Source organism: Drosophila miranda (genome assembly GCF_003369915.1).
Source record: "Drosophila miranda strain MSH22 chromosome Y unlocalized genomic scaffold, D.miranda_PacBio2.1 Contig_Y2_pilon, whole genome shotgun sequence".
NCBI lineage: Eukaryota > Metazoa > Arthropoda > Insecta > Diptera > Drosophilidae > Drosophila > Drosophila miranda.
This window is the reverse complement of record NW_022881614.1, coordinates 20,606,962-20,632,675: the sequence shown is the minus strand read 5'-3', so window position 1 is coordinate 20,632,675 and position 25,714 is coordinate 20,606,962. Positions and strand designations below refer to the sequence as shown.

Genomic DNA, 25,714 nt, shown 5'->3' with positions numbered 1-25,714 from the left:
TTCTTTCTCGCTCTGTCTCTCTCTAATACACAGGTTTCATGGTCGGCTTTGCCAATTGCAAAATATGAGTTCAAGGATCTCTGAACCTATAAGAGCCAGAGCAACCAAATTTGGTATCCACACTCCTGTGATATCGGACCTTGACCGTTTCGTGTTCAAATTTCGCCACACCCCCTTCCGCCCCCGCAAAGGACGAAAATCTGTTGCATCCACAAATCTCAGAGACTATTAAGGCTAGAGTAACCAAATTTGGTATCCGCACTTCTGTTAGATCTCACTATAAAACGTATATCTCAGAATTTCGCCCCACCCCTTCCGCCCCACAAAAAACGAAAATCTGTTGCATCCACAATATTGCACATTCGAGAAAACTAAAAATGCAGAATCATAGATAATGACTATATCTATCATATTGCTGAATCTGGATCAGATCGGATCATTTTTGTAGCCAAAAGCAAGAAATCAATTTTCAGTGGCTACGCAGCGCCCGACGTCACGCTCAGACTGATTTTCTGTCTCTCTCGCACGCACTCTTTGTCGTGTCGTTTAATATTGGCGGCGTGTGCCGGAGGAGAGCCATACTGACTTAGTATCGGGTATAACCGTAGAGTTGCGGTGTCCGCAGCAACTCACAACGTTCCCCTCGTTATACCGATACTCAAAATGAGTATTGGGGTATATTAGATTTGTGGTAAAAGTGGATGTGTGTAACGTGCAGAAGGAATCGTTTCCGACCCCATAAAGTATATATATTCTTGATCAGCATCAATAGCCGAGTCGATTGAGCCCTGTCTGTCTGTCCGTCTGTCCGTCCGTCCGTCCGTCCGTCCGTCCCCTTCAGCGCCTAGTGCTCAAAGACTATAAGAGCTAGAGCAACGATGTTTTGGATCCAGACTTCTGTGATATGTCACTGCTACACAAATATTTCAAAACTTCGCCCCGCCCACTTCCGCCCCACAAAGGACGAAAATCTGTGGCATCCACATTTTTAAAGATACGATAAAACCAAAAACGCAGAATCGGAGAGGATGACCATATCTTCTATAGTGCAAAATCTGAACCAGATCGTATAATGATTATAGCCAGAATCAAGAAAACAATTTCATTCTTTCTCGCTCTGTCTCTCTCTAACACACAGGTTTCATGGTCGGCTTTGCCAATTGCAAAATATGAGTTCAAGGATCTCTGAACCTATAAGAGCCAGAGCAACCAAATTTGGTATCCACACTCCTGTCATATTGGACCTTGACCGTTTCGTGTCCAAATTTCGCCACACCCTCTTCCGCCCCCGCAAAGGACGAAAATCTGGGGCATCCACAAATCTCAGAGACTATTAAGGCTAGAGTAACCAAATTTGGTGTCCGCACTCCTGTTAGTTCTTACTATAAAACGTGTATCTCAAAATTTCGCCCCACCCCCTTCCGCCCACACAAAGGACGAAAATCGGTTGCATCCACAATATTGCACATTCAAGAAAAATAAAAACGCAGAATCATAGATAATGACCATATCTGTCAGATTGCTGAATCTGGATCAGTTCAGATCATTTTTATAGCCAATAGGAACAAATCAATTTGCAGTGGCTACGCAGCGCCCGACGTCACGCTCAGACTGATTTTCTGTCTCTCCCGCACGCACTCTTTGTCGTGTCGTTTAATATTAGCGGCGTCTGCCGGAGGAGAGCCATACTGACTTAGTATCGGGTATAACCGTAGAGTTGCTGTGTCCGCAGCAACTCACAACGTTCCCCCTCGTTATACCCGATACTCAAAATGAGTATTGGGGTATATTAGATTTGTGGTAAAAGTGGATGTGTGTAACGTCCAGAAGGAATCGTTTCCGACCCCATAAAGTATATATATTCTTGATCAGCATCAATAGCCGAGTCGATTGAGCCCTGTCTGTCTGTCCGTCTGTCCGTCCGTCCGTCCGTCCGTCCCCTTCAGCGCCTAGTGCTCAAAGACTATAAGAGCTAGAGCAACGATGTTTTGGATCCAGACTTCTGTGATATGTCACTGCTACAAAAATATTTCAAAACTTCGCCCCGCCCACTTCCGCCCCCACAAAGGACGAAAATCTGTGGCATCCACATTTTTAAAGATACGATAAAACCAAAAACGCAGAATCGGCGAGGATGACCATATCTTCTACAGTGCAAAATCTGAACCAGATCGTATAATGATTATAGCCAAAATCAAGAAAACAATTTCATTCTTTCTCGCTCTGTCTCTGTCTAACACACAGGTTTCATGGTCGGTTTTGTCAATTGCAAAATATGAGTTCAAGGATCTCAGAACCTATAAGAGCCAGAGCAACCAAATTTGGTATCCACACTCCTGTGATATCGGACCTTGACCGTTTCGTGTCCAAATTTCGCCACGCCCCCTTCCGCCCTCGCAAAGGACGAAAATCTGGGCATCCACAAATCTCAGAGACTATAAAGGCTAGAGTAACCAAATTTGGTATCCGCACTTCTGTTAGATCTCACTATAAAACGTATATCTCAGAATTTCGCCCCACCCCCTTCCGCCCCCACAAAAAACGAAAATCTGTTGCATCCACAATATTGCACATTCGAGAAAACTAAAAACGCAGAATCATAGATAATGACCATATCTATCAGATTGCTGAATATGGATCAGATCGGATCATTTTTGTAGCCAAAAGCAAGAAATCAATTTTCAGTGGCTACGCAGCGCCCGACGTCACGCTCAGACTGATTTTCTGTCTCTCTCGCACGCACTCTTTGTCGTGTGGTTCAATATTAGCGGCGTCTGCCGGAGGAGAGCCATACTGACTTAGTATCGGGTATAGCTGTAGAGTTGCGGTGTCCGCAGCAACTCACAACGTTCCCCTCGTTATACCCGATACTCAAAATGAGTATTGGGGTATATTAGATTTGTGGTAAAAGTGGATGTGTGTAACGTCCAGAAGGAATCGTTTCCGACCCCATAAAGTATATATATTCTTGATCAGCATCAATAGCCGAGTCGATTGAGCCCTGTCAGTCTGTCCGTCTGTCCGTCCGCCCGTCCGTCCGTCCGTCCGTCCGTCCGTCCCCTTCAGCGCCTAGTGCTCAAAGACTATAAGAGCTAGAGCAACGATATTTTGGATCCAGACTTCTGTGATATGTCACTGCTACAAAAATATTTCAAAACTTCGCCCCGCCCACTTCCGCCCCCACAAAGAACGAAAATCTGTGGCATCTACATTTTTAAAGATAGTATAAAACTAAAAACTCAGAATCGTAGAAGATGACTATATCTTCTATAGTGCAAAATCTGAACCAGATCGTATAATTATTATAGCCAGAATCAAGAAAACAATTTCATTCTTTCTCGCTCTGTCTCTTTCTAACACACAGGTTTCATGGTCGGTTTTGCCAATTGCAAAATATTAGTTCAAGGATCTCAGAACCTCGCAAAGGACGAAAATCTGGGGCATCCACAAATCTCAGAGACTATAAAGGCTAGAGTAACCAAATTTGGTATCCGCACTTCTGTTAGATCTGACTATAAAACGTATATCTCAGAATTTCGCCTTACCCCTTCCGCCCACACAAAGGACGAAAATCTATTGCATCCACAATATTGCTCATTCGAGAAAACTAAAAACGCAGAATCATAGATAATGACCATATCTATCAGATTGCTGAATCTGGATCAGATCGGATCATTTTTGTAGCCAAAAGCAAGAAATCAATTTTCAGTGGCTACGCAGCGCCCGACGTCACGCTCAGACTGATTTTCTGTCTCTCTCGCACGCACTCTTTGTCGTGTGGTTCAATATTAGCGGCGTCTGCCGCATGAGAGCCATACTGACTTAGTATCGGGTATAACTGTAGAGTTGCGGTGTCCGCAGCAACTCACAACGTTCCCCCTCGTTTTTATACCCGATACTCAAAATGAGTATTGGGGTATATTAGATTTGTGGTAAAAGTGGATGTGTGTAACGTCCAGAAGGAATCGTTTCCGACCCCATAAAGTATATATATTCTTGATCAGCATCAATAGCCGAGTCGATTGAGCCATGTCTGTCTGTCCGTCTGTCCGTCCGTCCGTCTGTCCGTCTGTCCGTCCCCTTCAGCGCCTAGTGCTCAAAGACTATAAGAGCGAGAGCAACGATGTTTTGGATCCAGACTTCTGTGATATGTCACTGCTACAAGAATATTTCAAAACTTTGCCCCGCCCACTTCCGCCCCCACAAAGGGCGAAAATCTGTGGCATCCACAATTTCGACGATACGAGAAAACTAAAAACGCAGAATCGTAGAAGATGACTGTATCTTCTAGAGTGCAAAATCTGAACCAGATAGTATAATTATTATAGCCAGCATCATGAAAACAATTTCATTTTTTCTCGCCCTGCCTCTCTCTAACACACACGTAGCATAGGCGGCTTTGCTTAGAGTAAAACATTAGCGCCTAGATCTCAAAAACTACAAAAGCTAGAGCAACCAAAATTGGGATCCACACTCCTAATATATCGGACCGAGACGAGTTTGTTTCAAAATTTCGCCACACCCCCTTCCGGCCCCGCAAAGCACGAAAATCTGGGGATATTCAAAAATCTCAGAGACTATTAAGGCTAGAGTAACCAAATTTGGTGTCCGCACTCCTGTTAGATCTTACTATAAAACGTGTATCTCAAAATTTCGCCCCACCCCCTTCCACCCACACAAAGGACGAAAATCGGTTGCATCCACAATATTGCACATTCAAGAAAAATAAAAACGCAGAATCATAGATAATGACCATATCTGTCAGATTGATGAATCTGAATCAGTTCAGATCATTTTTATAGCCAATAGGAACAAATCAATTTGCAGTGGCTACGCAGCGCCCGACGTCACGCTCAGACTGATTTTCTGTCTCTCCCGCACGCACTCTTTGTCGTGTCGTTTAATATTAGCGGCGTCTGCCGGAGGAGAGCCATACTGACTTAGTATCGGGTATAACCGTAGAGTTGCTGTGTCCGCAGCAACTCACAACGTTCCCCCTCGTTATACCCGATACTCAAAATGAGTATTGGGGTATATTAGATTTGTGGTAAAAGTGGATGTGTGTAACGTCCAGAAGGAATCGTTTCCGACCCCATAAAGTATATATATTCTTGATCAGCATCAATAGCCGAGTCGATTGAGCCCTGTCTGTCTGTCCGTCTGTCCGTCCGTCCGTCCGTCCGTCCCCTTCAGCGCCTAGTGCTCAAAGACTATAAGAGCTAGAGCAACGATGCTTTGGATCCAGACTTCTGTGATATGTCACTGCTACAAAAATATTTCAAAACTTCGCCCCGCCCACTTCCGCCCCCACAAAGGACGAAAATCTGTGGCATCCACATTTTTAAAGATACGATAAAACCAAAAACGCAGAATCGGCGAGGATGACCATATCTTCTACAGTGCAAAATCTGAACCAGATCGTATAATGATTATAGCCAAAATCAAGAAAACAATTTCATTCTTTCTCGCTCTGTCTCTGTCTAACACACAGGTTTCATGGTCGGTTTTGTCAATTGCAAAATATGAGTTCAAGGATCTCAGAACCTATAAGAGCCAGAGCAACCAAATTTGGTATCCACACTCCTGTGATATCGGACCTTGACCGTTTCGTGTCCAAATTTCGCCACGCCCCCTTCCGCCCTCGCAAAGGACGAAAATCTGGGGCATCCACAAATCTCAGAGACTATAAAGGCTAGAGTAACCAAATTTGGTATCCGCACTTCTGTTAGATCTCACTATAAAACGTATATCTCAGAATTTCGCCCCACCCCCTTCCGCCCCCACAAAAAACGAAAATCTGTTGCATCCACAATATTGCACATTCGAGAAAACTAAAAACGCAGAATCATAGATAATGACCATATCTATCAGATTGCTGAATATGGATCAGATCGGATCATTTTTGTAGCCAAAAGCAAGAAATCAATTTTCAGTGGCTACGCAGCGCCCGACGTCACGCTCAGACTGATTTTCTGTCTCTCTCGCACGCACTCTTTGTCGTGTGGTTCAATATTAGCGGCGTCTGCCGGAGGAGAGCCATACTGACTTAGTATCGGGTATAGCTGTAGAGTTGCGGTGTCCGCAGCAACTCACAACGTTCCCCCTCGTTATACCCGATACTCAAAATGAGTATTGGGGTATATTAGATTTGTGGTAAAAGTGGATGTGTGTAACGTCCAGAAGGAATCGTTTCCGACCCCATAAAGTATATATATTCTTGATCAGCATCAATAGCCGAGTCGATTGAGCCCTGTCAGTCTGTCCGTCTGTCCGTCCGCCCGTCCGTCCGTCCGTCCGTCCGTCCGTCCCCTTCAGCGCCTAGTGCTCAAAGACTATAAGAGCTAGAGCAACGATATTTTGGATCCAGACTTCTGTGATATGTCACTGCTACAAAAATATTTCAAAACTTCGCCCCGCCCACTTCCGCCCCCACAAAGAACGAAAATCTGTGGCATCTACATTTTTAAAGATAGTATAAAACTAAAAACTCAGAATCGTAGAAGATGACTATATCTTCTATAGTGCAAAATCTGAACCAGATCGTATAATTATTATAGCCAGAATCAAGAAAACAATTTCATTCTTTCTCGCTCTGTCTCTTTCTAACACACAGGTTTCATGGTCGGTTTTGCCAATTGCAAAATATTAGTTCAAGGATCTCAGAACCTCGCAAAGGACGAAAATCTGGGGCATCCACAAATCTCAGAGACTATAAAGGCTAGAGTAACCAAATTTGGTATCCGCACTTCTGTTAGATCTGACTATAAAACGTATATCTCAGAATTTCGCCTTACCCCCTTCCGCCCACACAAAGGACGAAAATCTATTGCATCCACAATATTGCTCATTCGAGAAAACTAAAAACGCAGAATCATAGATAATGACCATATCTATCAGATTGCTGAATCTGGATCAGATCGGATCATTTTTGTAGCCAAAAGCAAGAAATCAATTTTCAGTGGCTACGCAGCGCCCGACGTCACGCTCAGACTGATTTTCTGTCTCTCTCGCACGCACTCTTTGTCGTGTGGTTCAATATTAGCGGCGTCTGCCGCATGAGAGCCATACTGACTTAGTATCGGGTATAACTGTAGAGTTGCGGTGTCCGCAGCAACTCACAACGTTCCCCCTCGTTTTTATACCCGATACTCAAAATGAGTATTGGGGTATATTAGATTTGTGGTAAAAGTGGATGTGTGTAACGTCCAGAAGGAATCGTTTCCGACCCCATAAAGTATATATATTCTTGATCAGCATCAATAGCCGAGTCGATTGAGCCATGTCTGTCTGTCCGTCTGTCCGTCCGTCCGTCTGTCCGTCTGTCCGTCCCCTTCAGCGCCTAGTGCTCAAAGACTATAAGAGCGAGAGCAACGATGTTTTGGATCCAGACTTCTGTGATATGTCACTGCTACAAGAATATTTCAAAACTTTGCCCCGCCCACTTCCGCCCCCACAAAGGGCGAAAATCTGTGGCATCCACAATTTCGACGATACGAGAAAACTAAAAACGCAGAATCGTAGAAGATGACTGTATCTTCTAGAGTGCAAAATCTGAACCAGATAGTATAATTATTATAGCCAGCATCATGAAAACAATTTCATTTTTTCTCGCCCTGCCTCTCTCTAACACACACGTAGCATAGGCGGCTTTGCTTAGAGTAAAACATTAGCGCCTAGATCTCAAAAACTACAAAAGCTAGAGCAACCAAAATTGGGATCCACACTCCTAATATATCGGACCGAGACGAGTTTGTTTCAAAATTTCGCCACACCCCCTTCCGGCCCGCAAAGCACGAAAATCTGGGGATATTCAAAAATCTCAGAGACTATTAAGGCTAGAGTAACCAAATTTGGTGTCCGCACTCCTGTTAGATCTTACTATAAAACGTGTATCTCAAAATTTCGCCCCACCCCCTTCCACCCACACAAAGGACGAAAATCGGTTGCATCCACAATATTGCACATTCAAGAAAAATAAAAACGCAGAATCATAGATAATGACCATATCTGTCAGATTGATGAATCTGAATCAGTTCAGATCATTTTTATAGCCAATAGGAACAAATCAATTTGCAGTGGCTACGCAGCGCCCGACGTCACGCTCAGACTGATTTTCTGTCTCTCCCGCACGCACTCTTTGTCGTGTCGTTTAATATTAGCGGCGTCTGCCGGAGGAGAGCCATACTGACTTAGTATCGGGTATAACCGTAGAGTTGCTGTGTCCGCAGCAACTCACAACGTTCCCCCTCGTTATACCCGATACTCAAAATGAGTATTGGGGTATATTAGATTTGTGGTAAAAGTGGATGTGTGTAACGTCCAGAAGGAATCGTTTCCGACCCCATAAAGTATATATATTCTTGATCAGCATCAATAGCCGAGTCGATTGAGCCCTGTCTGTCTGTCCGTCTGTCCGTCCGTCCGTCCGTCCGTCCCCTTCAGCGCCTAGTGCTCAAAGACTATAAGAGCTAGAGCAACGATGCTTTGGATCCAGACTTCTGTGATATGTCACTGCTACAAAAATATTTCAAAACTTCGCCCCGCCCACTTCCGCCCCCACAAAGGACGAAAATCTGTGGCATCCACATTTTTAAAGATACGATAAAACCAAAAACGCAGAATCGGCGAGGATGACCATATCTTCTACAGTGCAAAATCTGAACCAGATCGTATAATGATTATAGCCAAAATCAAGAAAACAATTTCATTCTTTCTCGCTCTGTCTCTGTCTAACACACAGGTTTCATGGTCGGTTTTGTCAATTGCAAAATATGAGTTCAAGGATCTCAGAACCTATAAGAGCCAGAGCAACCAAATTTGGTATCCACACTCCTGTGATATCGGACCTTGACCGTTTCGTGTCCAAATTTCGCCACACCCCCTTCCGCCCCCGCAAAGGACGAAAATCTGGGGCATCCACAAATCTCAGAGACTATAAAGGCTAGAGTAACCAAATTTGGTATCCGCACTTCTGTTAGATCTCACTATAAAACGTATATCTCAGAATATCGCCTCACCCCCTTCCGCCCCCACAAAAGACGAAAATCTGTTGCGACCACAATATTGCACATTCGAGAAAACTAAAAACGCAGAATCATAGATAATGACCATATCTATCAGATTGCTGAATCTGGATCAGATCGGATCATTTTTGTAGCCAAAAGCAAGAAATCAATTTTCAGTGGCTACGCAGCGCCCGACGTCACGCTCAGACTGATTTTCTGTCTCTCTCGCACGCACTCTTTGTCGTGTGGTTCAATATTAGCGGCGTCTGCCGGAGGAGAGCCATACTGACTTAGTATCGGGTATAACTGTAGAGTTGCGGTGTCCGCAGCAACTCACAACGTTCCCCCTCGTTATACCCGATACTCAAAATGAGTATTGGGGTATATTAGATTTGTGGTAAAAGTGGATGTGTGTAACGTCCAGAAGGAATCGTTTCCGACCCCATAAAGTATATATATTCTTGATCAGCATCAATAGCCGAGTCGATTGAGCCCTGTCTGTCTGTCCGTCTGTCCGTCCGTCCGTCCGTCCGTCCGTCCGTCCGTCCGTCCGTCCGTCCGTCCCTTCAGCGCCTAGTGCTCAAAGACTATAAGAGCTAGAGCAACGATATTTTGGATCCAGACTTCTGTGATATGTCACTGCTACAAAAATATTTCAAAACTTCGCCCCGCCCACTTCCACCCCCACAAAGAACGAAAATCTGTGGCATCTACATTTTTAAAGATAGTATAAAACTAAAAACTCAGAATCGTAGAAGATGACTATATTTTCTGGAGTGCAAAATCTGAACCAGATCGTATAATTATTATAGCCAGAATCAAGAAAACAATTTCATTCTTTCTCGCTCTGTCTCTTTCTAACACACAGGTTTCATGGTCGGTTTTGCCAATTGCAAAACATGAGTTCAAGGATCTCAGAACCTATAAGAGCCAGAGCAACCAAATTTGGTATCCACACTCCTGTGATATTGGACCTTGACCGTTTCGTGTCCAAATTTCGCCACACCCCCTTCCGCCCCCGCAAAGGACGAAAATCTGGGGATATTCAAAAATCTGAAAGACTATTAAGGCTAGAATAACCAAATTTAGTATCCAAACTCCTGTTAGATCTTACTATAAAACGTGTATCTCAAATTTCGCCCCACCCCCTTCCGCCCACACAAAGGACGAAAATCTATTGCATCCACAATATTGCACATTCGAAAAAACTAAAAACGCAGAATCATAGATAATGACCATATCTATCAGATTGCTGAATCTGGATCAGATCAGATCATTTTTAAAGCCAATAGGAACAAATCAATTTGCAGTGGCTACGCAGCGCCCGACGTCACGCTCAGACTGATTTTCTGTCTCTCTCGCACGCACTCTTTGTCGTGTCGTTTAATATTAAGGGCGTCTGCCGGAGGAGAGCCATACTGACTTAGTATCGGGTATAACCGTAGAGTTGCGGTGTCCGCAGCAACTCACAACGTTCCCCCTCGTTATACCCGATACTCAAAATGAGTATTGGGGTATATTAGATTTGTGGTAAAAGTGGATGTGTGTAACGTCCAGAAGGAATCGTTTCCGACCCCATAAAGTATATATATTCTGGATCAGCATCAATAGCCGAGTCGATTGAGCCCTGTCTGTCTGTCTGTCTGTCCGTCTGTCCGTCTGTCCGTCTGTCCGTCCGTCCGTCTGTCCGTCCCCTTTAGCGCCTAGTGCTCAAAGACTATAAAAGCTAGAGCAACGATGTTTTGGATCCAGACTTCTGTGATATGTCACTGCTACAAAAATATTTCAAAACTACACCCCGCCCACTTCCGCCCACACAAAGGACGAAAATCTATTGCATCCACAATATTGCACATTCGAAAATACTAAAAACGCAGAATCATAGATAATGACCATATCTATCAGATTGCTGAATCTGGATTAGATCGGATCATTTTTATACCCAAAAGGAACAAATCAATTTGCACTGGCTACGCAGCGCCCGACATCACGCTCAGACTGATTTTCTGTCTCTCTCGCACGCACTCTTTGTCGTGTCGTTCAATATTAGCGGCGTCTGCCGGAGGAGAGCCATACTGACTTAGTATCGGGGATAACCGTAGAGTTGCGGTGTCCGCAGCAACTCACAACGTTCCCCCTCGGTATACAAGATACTCAAAATGAGTATTGGGGTATATTAGATTTGTGGTAAAAGTGGATGTGTGTAACGTCCAGAAGGAATCGTTTCCGATCCGATAAAGTATATATATTCTTGATCAGCATCAATAGCCGAGTCGATTGAGCCCTGTCTGTCTGTCCGTCTGTCCGTCCGTCCGTCCGTCCGTCCGTCCGTCCGTCCGTCCGTCCGTCCCCTTCAGCACCTAGTGCTCAAAGACTATAAGAGCTAGAGCAACGATGTTTTGGATCCAGATTTCTGTGATATGTCACTGCTACAAAAATATTTCAAAACTTCGCCACGCCCACTTCCGCTCCCACAAAGGACGAAAATCTGTGGCATCTACATTTTTAAAGATACGATAAAACCAAAAACGCAGAATCGTAGAGGATGACTATATGTTCTAGACTGTAAAATCTCAACCAGATCGTATAATTATTATAGCCAGAATCAAGAAAACAATTTCATTCTTTCTCGCTCTGTCTCTCTCTAACACACAGGTTTCATAGTCGGTTTTGCCAATTGCAAAATATGAGTTCAATGATCTCAGAACCTATAAGAGCCAGAGCAACCAAATTTGGTATCCACACTCCTGTGATATCGGACCTTGACCGTTTCGTGTCCAAATTTCGCCACACCCCCTTCCGCCCCCGCAAAGGACGAAAATCTGGGGCATCTACAAATCTCAGAGACTATTAGGGCTAGAGTAACCAAATTTGGTATCCGCACTTCTGTTAGATCTCACTACAAAACGTATATCTCAGAATTTCGCCCCACCCCCTTCCGCCCCCACAAAGGACGAAAATCTGTTGCATCCACAATATTGCACATTCGAGAAAACTTAAAACGCAGAATCATAGATAATGACCATATCTATCAGATTGCTGAATCTGGATCAGATCGGATCATTTTTGTAGCCAAAAGCAAGAAATCAATTTTCAGTGGCTACGCAGCGCTCGACGTCACGCTCAGACTGATTTTCTGTCTCTCTCGCACGCACTCTTTGTCGTGTGGTTCAATATTAGCGGCGTCTGCCGGAGGAGAGCCATACTGACTTAGTATCGGGTATAACTGTAGAGTTGCGGTGTACGCAGCAACTCACAACGTTCCTCCTCGTTTTTTTATATTTTTGAAGTGTCTTGATTAGTTTTTTTGTATTTATTTTTCCACACCCTCCGGTTTGTTTCCTTTTTATTATCTCACTTTTTCTTATCTAATATCTCACAGTCACTCCGCGTTTTTATATTGAAGGATTTATTCTATTAATTAATTGTCCTTCGGGTTTCGGCACGACGCAACACTTTTATTATTCGGTGCTTTTTATACAACGTCGCCCCACGTTGGGCGCCAATTAAATAACTGCGGTAGCGGATTGCGTTTTTAAAAAGTTTTTATTTAACTTCTAAGTTTACAGATATAGATTTAAGTTGAGGGTCACAAAGGATTCCGGACAAAGGGTTTGCGCGATCTTAGTTTTTAGCTCGACTTTTCGGTGTCGCTTCTGGATCAAGACTGACTTGAACTTTTCGATCTTTGCATCGTTGATCCCTTTCGGGAATAGTTTTTCTATAAACATCTCAATTGATTTCGCCATCCCGAGTATTGGATTTCGTCATCCAAAGAGAGAACTGTAAAATGCCCAAAGTGCAGGATCTGCAGAAATCCGGGTGTGAGATTGTTTATGAGAAGCCGGGTGTGGGCAAACATGGTTTTTCCATTTAGGCGAGTGTCAAAGATTGGGATTGTGGCGGGAGCCATTGAGATTGTACATCTTAGAAATCAATTAGGCGGAGGCCCAAGATTGAAATTGTTTTCGTTTTAGAAAGCCAAAGATTGTTTACAACTCGTATAAGAGCTCAATAGAATTGGGTACGTTAACTTGTACACGTACTTTCAGATACATTTTGCCTAGCATTCAGCGAAAGAACATCAAGAAATATGTCTTACAAAATTGCAGAGATTTCATTTCTTGCAGTTTTTCATTGAATTTTACAAGAACTCGTAATTCTCTCCGTTGTTTATTTGCTTATTAATGTTTTGATTGATTGTCGCGGACACCGCCCACAAGTACAGCCAAAAGGTATACGTACTCGTGTATCCGTTATGCGAGAAGACCTTTGAAACCCAGGAACAATGATATATGATTGCCTCTGGGCGTTCCAGGTACGGGTTTTCTCTTTTTTCTCATTAATGAAATGAAACGAGAAGGGTAATTGCCAGATTCACTTTTTCACTTTGTTCGGAGAAAGAGTATCAGTTCTCTCATTGAAGGAATCTCATCTGTAGCCAGCTCTTTGCACAGTCACAGTCAGAGTCAGAGTCGGCGTCATTCACATTTACAGCGTTTTGCCATTGTCATTGGATAATAGAAAAATTGTGAGCCAGCGCATGGCTGCTCGACTTAAAAAGTACCCTGGGAAAAAGGCACTCGATTGCTTTCGCTTCTACAGGAGATTGTAGTTTCTTCAGCAGCCTTCTGTCTAAATTCAATTAAAGTTTGCCCCATTCTCGGCGGGCTCCCTGATGCTCGGCCAATGGCTAGAAACGGTAGAGCCACAGATCAGAGTGGAGGGACAACGGGAAATTGCTTGACGGAACGGAGCAGAAAACCGAATTATGAATGTACCAAATATTATCAGTTATAGAATCCGACGGAGCAGAAGGGCCAAAACAAACGGAAATATGAACAGTTTCGCAAGAGTAAATCATTTTGAAGAACACATATTTATAAAAACAAAATACTTCCCTTAGAAAAATATATTTTCTATATATTAAACAGAATTATTTAATTTGGAGTTAAATTCTCAAAAAAAAATATTAAAATTAATTTAATTTAAACTTAAAAGTAATCCTTTGATCATCTGTTTTTTTTGGATGTTCCATTCAATTTAACGATTAGCTTGTTGAATCGAAATCAACAAAAACGTTTCAGACATGCGACTGTGTCTAGCAATTATTATTACTATTATTATTTCCCTCCGACATTGCCCCATTGAGAGCATCTTCCCCGCCCTGGGACCCGACGTGAACGCTCTCATTGTTGAATATTGTTTTTTTTTTTGCGGCTCATTGTTTACCTTTGTATTTGAATTTAAAATCGCTTACAATGGAAGCTCGAGTGGCGGGAAAGTCAAGGTCATCTCCCCAAGCCCAGGCCCAAACACGAGCCGCATCTTCGTCTATGTGTCCCTCCAATAAATTAAGTCGCGTACTCATCAAGGGGCTAATGCCAACACGCATAAATCTTGCGGGCTCTTTCTCTCTCTCTCTCTCCAAAGCGATGATTCAACTTTAAACCGACAAAAAATAAAAAATAAATAAATAAAAAGCAAACAAATGTTCAAGCAAAGGCGGAACAAAAATCATTCCTTTGTAATTTGCAATGCCTGAAGTATATATTTTTTCAATAAGTTCAGGGTCGCATCGACATCGTATCCGTTAAGTGGCTTGGGATCTTTGAAAATTACGGGTAATTAATAATGGAGCGGAGATTTCAATTATGGGGAATTAGCATTAGGTGGGGATATCCATTTGAGCATATTTATCGATAGGAAGTCATGGGGAATGTCAGGCTTTTCCAAGTTTCTGGCGAAAAATCACGTTGCCCTTCGTTAAGCGGTCGTGAAAAATCAATTTTGACCCATGAGCGCATGCAGGTGGATTTTCTAAGTGGATCGACACACACACACACACACACACACACACACGCACACATCGGCGAGGTATGTGAGATAGCAAAGCGAGCTATCGATGGCACCCGATGGATGTACGGGACCAAAGAGTATTGCATAGTGGCAACACTCGATGTCCAAAATGCATTCAACTCTGCAAATTGGGATCACATACTAGAAGAATTGAGAAACTTTCAAGTACCGCCGTATCTGCAGAATATCATCGCGGACTACCTAAGAGACCGAGTGCTCATATATGAGACGGATAAGGGGACACGTGAGCACCAAATCACTGGAGGAGTTCCCCAAGGATCGGTCCTCGGCCCGCTGCTGTGGAACATCATGTATGATGGAATCCTCAAGATGGATATGCCAATGGGCGCCACGGTGATAGGCTTTGCCGACGTCATAGCAATAGTCGTAGTGGCAAAACAGAAAGAAGCGGCGGAAGAAATCTGCAACGACGCGGTAGAGAGAGCCAGAACATGGCTATCAGGGAGGGATCTCTCATTAGCCACCCACAAAACGGAGGCGGTGCTCATAAGCAGCAGGAAAGTAGTGGAGACGGCCACGATCCGAGTAGGAGACTGCACTATTAGCTGCAGTCCAAGCCTGAAGTACCTGGGGGTCATGATTGACCACAGACTCAGCTTCAAGCAGCAAAGCAGGAAAGACGGCAGTGGCCCTATCCCGCATCATGGCCAACACCGGAGGCCCGAAACAGCCAAGGCGAAAGCTATTAGCGATCGTAGTTGGCTCAACGCTAATGTACGCTGCACCAATATGGGTTGATGAAATGAAGCATAAAACATATGCCCGAGAATGCAACGCAGTCCAGAGGCTGTGTGCCCTAAGGGTGTGTTGCGCATTCAGAACGGTATCCCAAGACGCCGCGCTTGTGGTAGCAGGAATGATTCCCATCCATCTGCTGGCAAGAGAAGCCACAGGAATCAGGGCACAGCGAACCCTGGGGACTACGGACCAGGACACCAGAGGTGCCTTAAGGCAGCGCACAATCCTGCAATGGCAAGATTCTTGGGATAACAGCAGCAAAGGGCGATGGACCCATAGGCTAATCCCAGACCTGAAGAGTTGGCTGAACCGTAGCCATGGACAAGTGGAGTATCACCTGACACAACTGCTGACAGGACACGGTTGCTTTAAAGCCTACCTGCATAGGTTTAAGCACGAGGACGACCCCTTCTGCGTGGTCGCAAAGCACTGCTTCTTCGAATGTCCAAGATTTCGGCAAGAACGAGAGGATCTAAGCAACAAGCTTGGAAGAATGCCAGCGGTGACAAACCTGGCAGAATGCCTGCTGGAGTCGGAAGGAAACTGGGCCGCGATTAGATTCATGGCCGTAACTATGGCTACCAAACTGCGTCGCGAAGAAAGAGCACGCAATGCAAGGAGATAAAGGATAAAGGAGATTATTAAGAGAAGAGCCGGGATAGGTGTGGTTGGTTTTAGAGCGGTTAGAGTCCCTCACTTCGGCTTCGGCTGAGTCGGCATGAAGCTTTCCTGTTGTCAGACAACAAAAAAAAAAAAAAAACGAGGGGGAACGTTGTGAGTTGCTGCGGACACCGCAACTCTACAGTTATACCCGATACTCAGTCAGTATGGCTCTCCTCCGGCAGACGCCGCTTATATTGAACCACACGACAAAGAGTGCGTGCGAGAGAGACAGAAAATCAGTCTGAGCGTGACGTCGAGCCCTGCGTAGCCAATGAAAATTGATTTCTTGCTTTTGGCTACAAAAATGATCCGATCTGATCCAGATTCAGCAATCTGATAGATATGGTCATTATCTATGATTCTGCGTTTTTAGTTTTCTCGAATGTGCAATATTGTGGATGCAACAGATTTTCGTTTTTTGTGGGGGCGGAAGGGGGTGGGGCGAAATTCTGAGATATACGTTTTATAGTGAGGTCTAACAGAAGTGCGGATACCAAATTTGGTTACTCTAGCCTTTATAGTCTCTGAGATTTGTGGATGCCCCAGATTTTCGTCCTTTGCGGGGCGGAAGGGGGTGTGGCGAAATTTGGACACGAAACGGTCAAGGTCCGATATCACAGGAGCGTGGATACCAAATTTGGTTGCTCTGGCTCTTATAGGTTCTGAGATCCTTGAACTCATATTTTGCAATTGACAGAACCGACCATGAAACCTGTGTGTTAGAGAGAGACAGAGCGAGAAAGAATGAAATTGTTTTCTTGATTCTGGCTATAATCATTATACGATCTGGTTCAGATTTTGCACTGTAGAAGATATGGTCATCCGCGCCGATTCTGCGTTTTTGGTTTTATCGTATCTTTAAAAATGTGGATGCCACAGATTTTCGTCCTTTGTGGGGGCGGAAGTGGGCGGGGCGAAGTTTTGAAATATTTTTGTAGCAGTGACATATCACAGAAGTCTGGATCCAAAACATCGTTGCTCTAGCTCTTATAGTCTTTGAGCACTAGGCGCTGAAGGGGACGGACGGACGGACGGACGGACGGACGGACGGACGGACGGACGGACAGACGGACAGACAGACAGGGCTCAATCGACTCGGCTATTGATGCTGATCAAGAATATATATACTTTATGGGGTCGGAAACGATTCCTTCTGGACGTTACACACATCCACTTTTACCACAAATCTAATATACCCCAATACTCATTTTGAGTATCGGGTATAAAAAAAAAAAAAAAAGCACACACACAAAACCCCAACTTGAGCACGGGCCATAAAGTTATTTGGTAAGCAGCCGTAATTATGGCAGGAACTTGTCCCCCTCCAGATACGAATGGCCCCATGTAGCCATAAACACGTAGCATACGATCAGAGTGGGGAGGGTTTGGCACTGCCATCGAGCAGGGTCGCGGCCCCATGTAGTTCAGCATATTGTCAATGTTACCAAGTCGGTCATAGGGCGGGTGCACGGGCACCTCTGCGATAAGGCCTGAATGAATGAAACAATTCGTTATCAGTCGCTAGTCAGCGCCGCTGATTGCCATAAAGATATGTATCCATGCTTTGTGGCCCCTCTAATGGAAGCCTGACTGTACGACTGAATTCCTAGCCTCTCGACAAAAAGCTCATTACGAAATCTTGCCTTTTATCAGCAAATGTTTTACGAAGCGAATGAGAACTTCTCGAGACGAAATTCAAATGAAAGTATTCGGCTGAAGGTTACGTTACCCTGGAAATAGTATTCTTTGTCCATTTAGTAGGGGCTTCCCCATTTGTCCTTTATGGTGTATTTCAAATGAATGGGTCTTTCTTTGAGTGCATAGGGTATACCCCTAGGTAGCTTGCTTTGCAGGGTATCCCTTACATTACTTTGAAGAAACCAAAACACAACTCATTTCGCTATCGCCAATATAGTGAGGCGCAAGTAACTAGAGAATCCATAAATACACTATTCCATGCCTGAAAACCAAACTAACTTTTTCTCCAACTCTCTGTCTCTGTACCACAGCCATAATGTCGACACCAACAACACCGAAGACACCCACACCACCCACATTGCCGCCGGGTTTGACCAAGACCTGTCACATAGTGAAGCGACCCGATTTCGATGGCTATGGCTTCAACCTGCACTCGGAGACGGTGAAGCCGGGACAGTTTATCGGAAAGGTGGACGCCAAGTCGCCGGCAGAGTCTGCTGGCCTCAAGGAGGGCGATCGCATCCTGGAGGTGAACGGTGTCTCCATTGGCAGCGAGACACACAAGCAGGTGGTGGCCCGGATCAAGGCGATTGCCAACGAGGTGCGCCTCCTGCTGATCGATGTGGATGGCAAGCCCATAAATGTGTCGCCGCCCTCGCCATCGGCCCTTTCCAATTGCAGTGAACCAACGAATGGCAATGGCAATCTGAGCACGCCGCCGCCACCATCGGCCGCGGTGGCCTCCATGAACAGCAACGGGAATGTGTACAGCAGTTCCAATGGCAACACAAATGGCTTGGACTCGCCCACAGCCTCGCCCACACCCACAGCCATGACAGCGCGCCAGACAACAGCTCCTATGACGGCGGCTGCGGGAGCGGCAGGAAACCGGGCGGGCAGCCTGAACCTCCCACTGACGGTGGCCGAGATGCGGGCCAAGCTTGCCTCCAAGAAGAAGTACGATCCGAAGAACGAGAGCGTCGACCTCAAGAAGAAGTTCGAGATCATCCAGAAGCTCTGAGCGGCGTCCCCGAAAGCCACCCGTACTTGTTATAACTTTACACGAAGCAAACAACCGAAAACGGTTCGTCACGAGGAGCAGCTGCAGGAGGAACATATATAATGTTTAACTATTTAGTACGAGTCACTTATTAACTAAGCAAGTTTTTAATTATTATCCATTAAGCAGGCGCGATAAAGGACAGCGCTAGAGAGAAGGCACTTTTGACGTAGAAAAGCCAAGAGAATATGTACCATATACACATATATCCACGATATACGATACAGACATCTTTTCAAGCTATAATATTTTGCATTGTAGTTCATTGAACAACTTTACGTTGAATATGTATTTAGTTTTGCGTATTTTTTCCACAGTAAATAAAGCAAAATTAAAAAAAGAATTTTGTACAAGCGAGCATCTGTTTTCGATAATTGAATAAGAATAAGAATTGATTCAGCTGTCTAAACAAATTCCTACTTAGAAACTCGCCGGAATTAGAGGTCAACAAAAATTCAATTCAATAACAATTTCAGAGCCTCAAACAGCGTAAGAAAAATTCACCATTTACTTACTGGTACGAGTACGAGTACGAGTACGAGTAGATTTTAATACAAGTTACAAGGCCTGTCCCATATACAACTAATCCTACAACCTGATAGTCCTAGTAGGAGAGCTCTTTCGGCTTCAGGTTGCAGAGAGCGGCTGCCACAATCAGCATCTCGTTTAGGTACCCAAGCATCGACTTCTGATGAATGGAGCTGTGGTGCAGCATTTTGTACTCTCGCAGGGTGTCGATTGTGGCGCGCATCTGGGCACGGCAGGCCGGCTCCTGGAGACGCAGCGTCGGAAAATGACTCCTGGCTGGCCAACTGTCCCGACAGCCGCTGAGCGTCATATTTGCTGACCGGCTGCCTCTGCTCGTCCAGCGATGCGGAATCATCATCTTCGTCTGCTTCGTATATGGAATCAGACACTGGCTGGCAGGAGCGTGGCACTGCCTTGCCGGGGTCGGCACACAGCGTGAGGTAGTCGGGTACGATGTTCTTGAAGTTGCTGGCCTCGAACAGCTGCAGATCGTCGCACTGGCCGGGATATGCGCTGGAGATGTAGCTGATGATGCCTAGGAGCACAGAAAATCCTCAAATTACATATTGGTATCACATTGGAATGCATTTTATTACCATTCGTGTTGATGCAGAGTATGAACTTGTAGCTTGGACAGCTAAAGTCCAATGCCTCACTCACGTCCGTTTCCACGCACTCAATCATGGACCGCAGATGCATGAGATCGGACCGGTAGTCGAGTGGCGAGTGCTTCAGCCTGTTGAGAAAGTGGTTGGCGTCCGGCCAGCAGATTAAGGGTCGCAGCCAGCGAGCCAGCTTGATGATGGTCCGCTTGAACGTTTCCTCCGCATCCGACTCGCTCAGCTCGAAGCATTCGGCCAGCAGGTCAAATGACTCCTTCTGGCGCAGTTTCCTCAACGCTATGCAGCAGTCCAGGTGGGTCACGGCGGCATTTCGGCATATGTGGCAGTATCGAAAGATGCTCGCTGGCCAGACCCAGGTGTAGCATGGTCGCGTTCTCCATTAGACCCATGGTGACGGCTCGTATGCTTCGCTGCTGCGGCAATTCGCGCTTGATGAAAACAGCCTGGTGCACGGCAGACGAGACGCGGGTAGCGGGTGCCACCGCAGCCACAGGCCTGGCTGCCCAGCAGACTCGACAGTGTGCTCCTGCTGCTTTTCGGAGCAGGTGTGGCTCTCTTGATGATGGTGTTGGGCGGCAGCGAGCTGATGGCTATTCCCAGGGATTCCCTTTTGATGGCCGTCACAGAGTGCCACGGCGAAGTGCCAGCCGCCGCCGATCCAGACTGAATCACATACTTGGGGTTCTTCAGCGGAGCTGTCGATTTGTACGCTGGGATTAATGCTAATTCTGATACATAGTATGTCTGAGGCTCACTTACTTATGCCCAAGGCTGCTGCTGATGTGGTCGATGTCGCTGCTCTCTTCATCGTTTTATTGTTTAGCGCTGGTATCTTGTTGAGCACGATTCCATCTGAAGTGGCGCTGACTATGCCATCACCCGCTTCCAGCTTCACAAATTGTTTCTGCATCGAATATTCGTGGTAAAAAAATTATATTCACATTTCTGTTGTGATTTGGACCGCGGATGATAAAATATACCGCCCGACCCTCAGAAATATACCGAAACATACCGCAAATGTACTGACGAGCTCAAGTTCCATTTTACATATTCCTCGTTTTTGATCTTCCGTTGAATAATGCTGCCTAACTAAAACCCTTAGTTCTGCCCACAACATTTTAGGCCGTCGATAAATAAATTTTCTTCAAGATTGAATAGTTTTTAATCCTTGCTTTTATTGTATTTATTGTAAAAAAAGGTTTAAACGAAAAAGTTCTACAAAAAAAGAGTCGCTATATTGCGTGTAAGCCTTAGTATAGGCCTTTGTATACCCTATTTTGTTAATTTTATATGAAAGTATAAATATTGATATGAAGATAAAACGTAACTAATAAAGACCTTTTCTCAAATTGACATTTTTAGACATATTCATGTATATGATGAGTGTTTTGTATATATATCACGATCCGGCTACCTATTCTTGGTCTCTGCAAGAAGACAATAAGCTTTAAAATATCGTTGAAATATTGAAAATAATATTAAATAATATTAAATAATATTAAAATATATTGAAAATAAACTGTTTTTGCCTGGGATGACAAACATATTCTCAATTCTATAACATCCATTTCCCCCAGGGTATGTGTGCATGGGATGGGAATCATTGTTGTCAACCGGTTATGACGACTAATTCTTGGTTATTCTTTCTTCCGTCGAATATTCCCCGCTATGAAGCTGGGTCCAACCTGTCGGAATTGAACAGTGTTCTTCCTTTAATACAATATTGCTCATCGTAAGCATAAAGAGAAAACCGAAACCCAAAACCAGTACCGCAAACCCATTATCAGCTCCAATTGCGCATCCGACAGTCAAAGATAAACATCCGTATCAATGCGATCCACTTCCAGCGATAAGTAAGCCGCAGAAGGAGGCATTGGGAGTGGTTCCTGTGGCCTGTGTGGTTCAGTAATTTATTTATTAGCTAATTATTGCTTAAATATTGTCGTTGTCGCATTGTTGTTGTTGCTGGTGCTCTCAGGTTGAACGCACTCTTTTGTGGGAGCCAGAAAGAGGTCATGCCCGATACTCAAAATGAGTATTGGGGTATATTAGATTTGTGGTAAAAGTGGATGTGTGTAACGTCCAGAAGGAATCGTTTCCGACCCCATAAAGTATATATATTCTTGATCAGCATCAATAGCCGAGTCGATTGAGCCCTGTCTGTCTGTCCGTCTGTCCGTCCGTCCGTCCGTCCGTCCGTCCCCTTCAGCGCCTAGTGCTCAAAGACTATAAGAGCTAGAGCAACGATGTTTTGGATCCAGACTTCTGTGATATGTCACTGCTACAAAAATATTTCAAAACTTCGCCACGCCCACTTCCGCTCCCACAAAGGACGAAAATCTGTGGCATCTACATTTTTAAAGATACGATAAAACCAAAAACGCAGAATCGTAGAGGATGACTATATGTTCTAGACTGTAAAATCTCAACCAGATCGTATAATTATTATAGCCAGAATCAAGAAAACAATTTCATTCTTTCTCGCTCTGTCTCTCTCTAACACACAGGTTTCATAGTCGGTTTTGCCAATTGCAAAATATGAGTTCAAGGATCTCAGAACCTATAAGAGCCAGAGCAACGAAATTTGGTATCCACACTCCTGTGATATCGGACCTTGACCGTTTCGTGTCCAAATTTCGCCACACCCCCTTCCGCCCCGCAAAGGACGAAAATCTGGGGCATCCACAAATCTCAGAGACTATTAGGGCTAGAGTAACCAAATTTGGTATCCGCACTTCTGTTAGATCTCACTACAAAACGTATATCTCAGAATTTCGCCCCACCCCCTTCCGCCCCCACAAAGGACGAAAATCTGTTGCATCCACAATATTGCACATTCGAGAAAACTTAAAACGCAGAATCATAGATAATGACCATATCTATCAGATTGCTGAATCTGGATCAGATCGGATCATTTTTTAGCCAAAAGGAACAAATCAATTTGCAGTGGCTACGCAGCGCCCGACGTCACGCTCAGACTGATTTTCTGTCTCTCTCGCACGCACTCTTTGCCGTGTGGTTCAATATTAGCGGCGTCTGCCGGAGGAGAGCCATACTGACTTAGTATCGGCTATCTGTAGAGTTGCGGTGTCCGCAGCAACTCACAACGTTCCCCCTCGTTTTGTGTCTGTGTGTGTGTGCGAGTGTGTGTGGTGCGTGTGTGTATGTGTGTGGGGATAATCAACGTAAGCCGCCACCGCCTCCACCCACACCACAGACAGACAGAGATGGCAATAGAGCAATCGACTTTGCCACAAATGATTTCAGATTTTTTTTATATCTTTGGGGCCTCGGCATTTACTGACAATTAGTGGAATAGCAAATGTTTATTGATAGAACTTTGAATTTTTTATAAGATTTTTATGATATTCTTAAACTTTTATCTGCGAAAACGTTGATTTCAAAAGAAAAATTTATCATGGAACATTTATTTATATATTATCCAACTATTCCTGGAGACTATCCCTTTTTTCCCATAAGAATTGTAGATTGTTTCTTTTTTAGTTATCTTATAAAATGTTATTTAAAGAGATTAAAATGGAAACGAGCTAATAGCAATAAGCAAACAGCTTTTCCAGCCCCCAGAAACGAAGCTCTATAATTGTTCCCTCACTTGCACTCATCTCAAGATCGTAAAGTACAAGTGTTTTGGGTTGTAGGCCATGTGATTAATGTGGCTCACTAGATCAGAAGTGGCGGCACGTAGCCCTGTTCCCTTGTCCCTCCCGCCTCCTACCCCGTCTGGAACATTGCAATAAACTGGCACCACACCACGCAACAGCCCACCTTGCCCCCCATGCTGCCCCGTGCCCCCATCCACACACCATATAGTACACGCCGTTCACGTTCGATTTGAATGACGCAGATCGGCTAGCTGCAAAAGTGCAAAGCCAACAACTAATGATCTGAACAATGTTTGCCACCTGTACGAGTATCTGTATCTGTATGTACGAGTAATGTCTTACCCGACGGACGGGAAGGTGTAAATTTCAAATTGCCAACGCCAGCAGCAACACGGCGAAACAGAAGCGCTGTTGTAAGCCACTAATTTGCCCATTTTCATTTTCATTTCCATTATTTATTTTTTGTTTTTTTATACCCGATACTCGAAATGAGTATTGGGGGTATATTAGATTTGTGGTAAAAGTGGATGTGTGTAACGTCCAGAAGGAATCGTTTCCGACCCCATAAAGTATATTATATTCTGGATCAGCATCAATAGCCAAGTCGATTGAGCCCTGTCCGTCTGTCCGTCTGTCCGTCCGTCCGTCCGTCCGTCTGTCCGTCCCCTTCAGCGCCTAGTGCTCAAAGACTATAAGATCTAGAGCAACGATGTTTTGGATCCAGACTTCTGTGATATGTCACTGCTACAAAAATATTTCAAAACTTCGCCCCGCCCACTTCCGCCCCCACAAAGGACGAAAATCTGTGGCATCCACATTTTTAAAGATACGATAAAACCAAAAACGCAGAATCGTAGAGGATGACTATATGTTCTAGAGTGCAAAATCTGAACCAGATCGTATAATTATTATAGCCAGAATCAGGAAAACAATTTCATTCTTTCTCGCTCTGTCTCTCTCTAACACACAGGTTTCATGGTCGGTTTTGCCAATTGCAAAATATGAGTTCAAGGATCTCAGAACCCATAAGAGCTAGAGCAACCAAATTTGGTATCCACACTCCTGAAATATCGGACCTTGACCGTTTTGTGTCAAAATTTCGCCACACCCTCTTCCGCCCACGCAAAGGACGAAAATCTGGGGCATCCACAAATCTCAGAGACTATTAAGGCTAGAGTAACCAAATTTGGTATCCGCACGATCACCTGCCCGGGTGAGTTCCACACACCCGATGCTGTCAGCCTGCTCCTAGGGGCGGTGGGTCGGGATCTGTTCCGGGCGGACATCACCTGGAGCAAGGTGATCTCGCTGTTTGCCATTGCCGGCGGCCTGTCGGTGTACTGTGTGCGGCAGGGGCATCCCGAGTACCTGCCCAAGCTGATGGAGAGCGTCTCGGAGGTGATTGAGGATGAGCTGGTGCCCTGGATCAATGAGAACGGTGGCTGGGTAGGCTCTTCGCTGCAGTCACTGCATTCACATTCACTGAAGATTATATTTTCTTGTGGCTTGCCTTTTCAGAGCGGCATCAATACCCATGTTCTGCCCACGACCAACAGCTTGAATCCGCTCGAGTGGACGACGCTGGTGATAGGTGTGGTTTTTGGCCTAATTCTGCTTTTTATGTTCTTACGTTTTATAGTAAGCACGATAATACCGAAAATATATCAACGATTTACGAACTGAATGCGAAGGAAATTTGAATTTGCCGGCCAGAAAGTGTAGAAAGCTCTGACAAGCTTTGAAGCTTTTGATAAAAGCTTTCAAATCGTGCGATCTTCTGATCTTCAATGCCTGGGATTATCAGACGTGACATGATCTTAAGAATGACACACATATAAACATATTTATATATAAAGCTCAGGAAATATCCATCCACAGAATGTCTGCTGGGTTGTT

At 44.6% G+C, this 25,714-nt stretch overlaps 2 protein-coding genes and 1 pseudogene across 2 annotated transcripts in view; 2 read left to right on the top strand and 1 right to left on the bottom strand.

Moving 5' to 3' along the window:
• LOC117193218 (Na(+)/H(+) exchange regulatory cofactor NHE-RF1-like) overlaps positions 1 to 19,387 on the top strand; it is a 187,420-nt gene extending 168,033 nt beyond the window's left edge. The window contains exon 2 of the mRNA XM_033397971.1: positions 18,296 to 19,387. Within this exon, the coding sequence (XP_033253862.1) occupies positions 18,301 to 19,005 (705 nt within the window). The 5' untranslated portion in view covers positions 18,296 to 18,300 and the 3' untranslated portion in view covers positions 19,006 to 19,387. The remainder of the gene's footprint in view (positions 1 to 18,295) is intronic.
• A 127-nt stretch (positions 19,388 to 19,514) lies between these two features.
• On the bottom strand, positions 19,515 to 21,237 carry LOC117193851 (annotated as a pseudogene).
• Positions 21,238 to 22,025: 788 nt separating this feature from the next.
• Positions 22,026 to 25,502, top strand: LOC117193850 (bcl-2-related ovarian killer protein-like). Its single transcript, XM_033398550.1, has 3 exons — positions 22,026 to 22,048; positions 24,994 to 25,264; positions 25,337 to 25,502. The coding sequence occupies exons 1-3, from the start codon at positions 22,026 to 22,028 to the stop codon at positions 25,499 to 25,501; spliced, it is 459 nt and encodes a 152-aa protein (XP_033254441.1). The 3' UTR covers position 25,502.
• The last annotated feature ends 212 nt before the right edge of the window (positions 25,503 to 25,714 follow it).

Excerpts from the sequence above, each read along its gene's own strand:
- LOC117193850 (XM_033398550.1), top strand. The coding sequence starts at position 22,026 with ATGCGATCCACTTCCAGCGATAA. Across the intron at positions 22,049-24,993 it reads CGATCCACTTCCAGCGATAA|AGTAACCAAATTTGGTATCC; the intron begins GTAAGCCGCAGA and ends TATTAAGGCTAG. Across the intron at positions 25,265-25,336 it reads TCAATGAGAACGGTGGCTGG|AGCGGCATCAATACCCATGT; the intron begins GTAGGCTCTTCG and ends TTGCCTTTTCAG.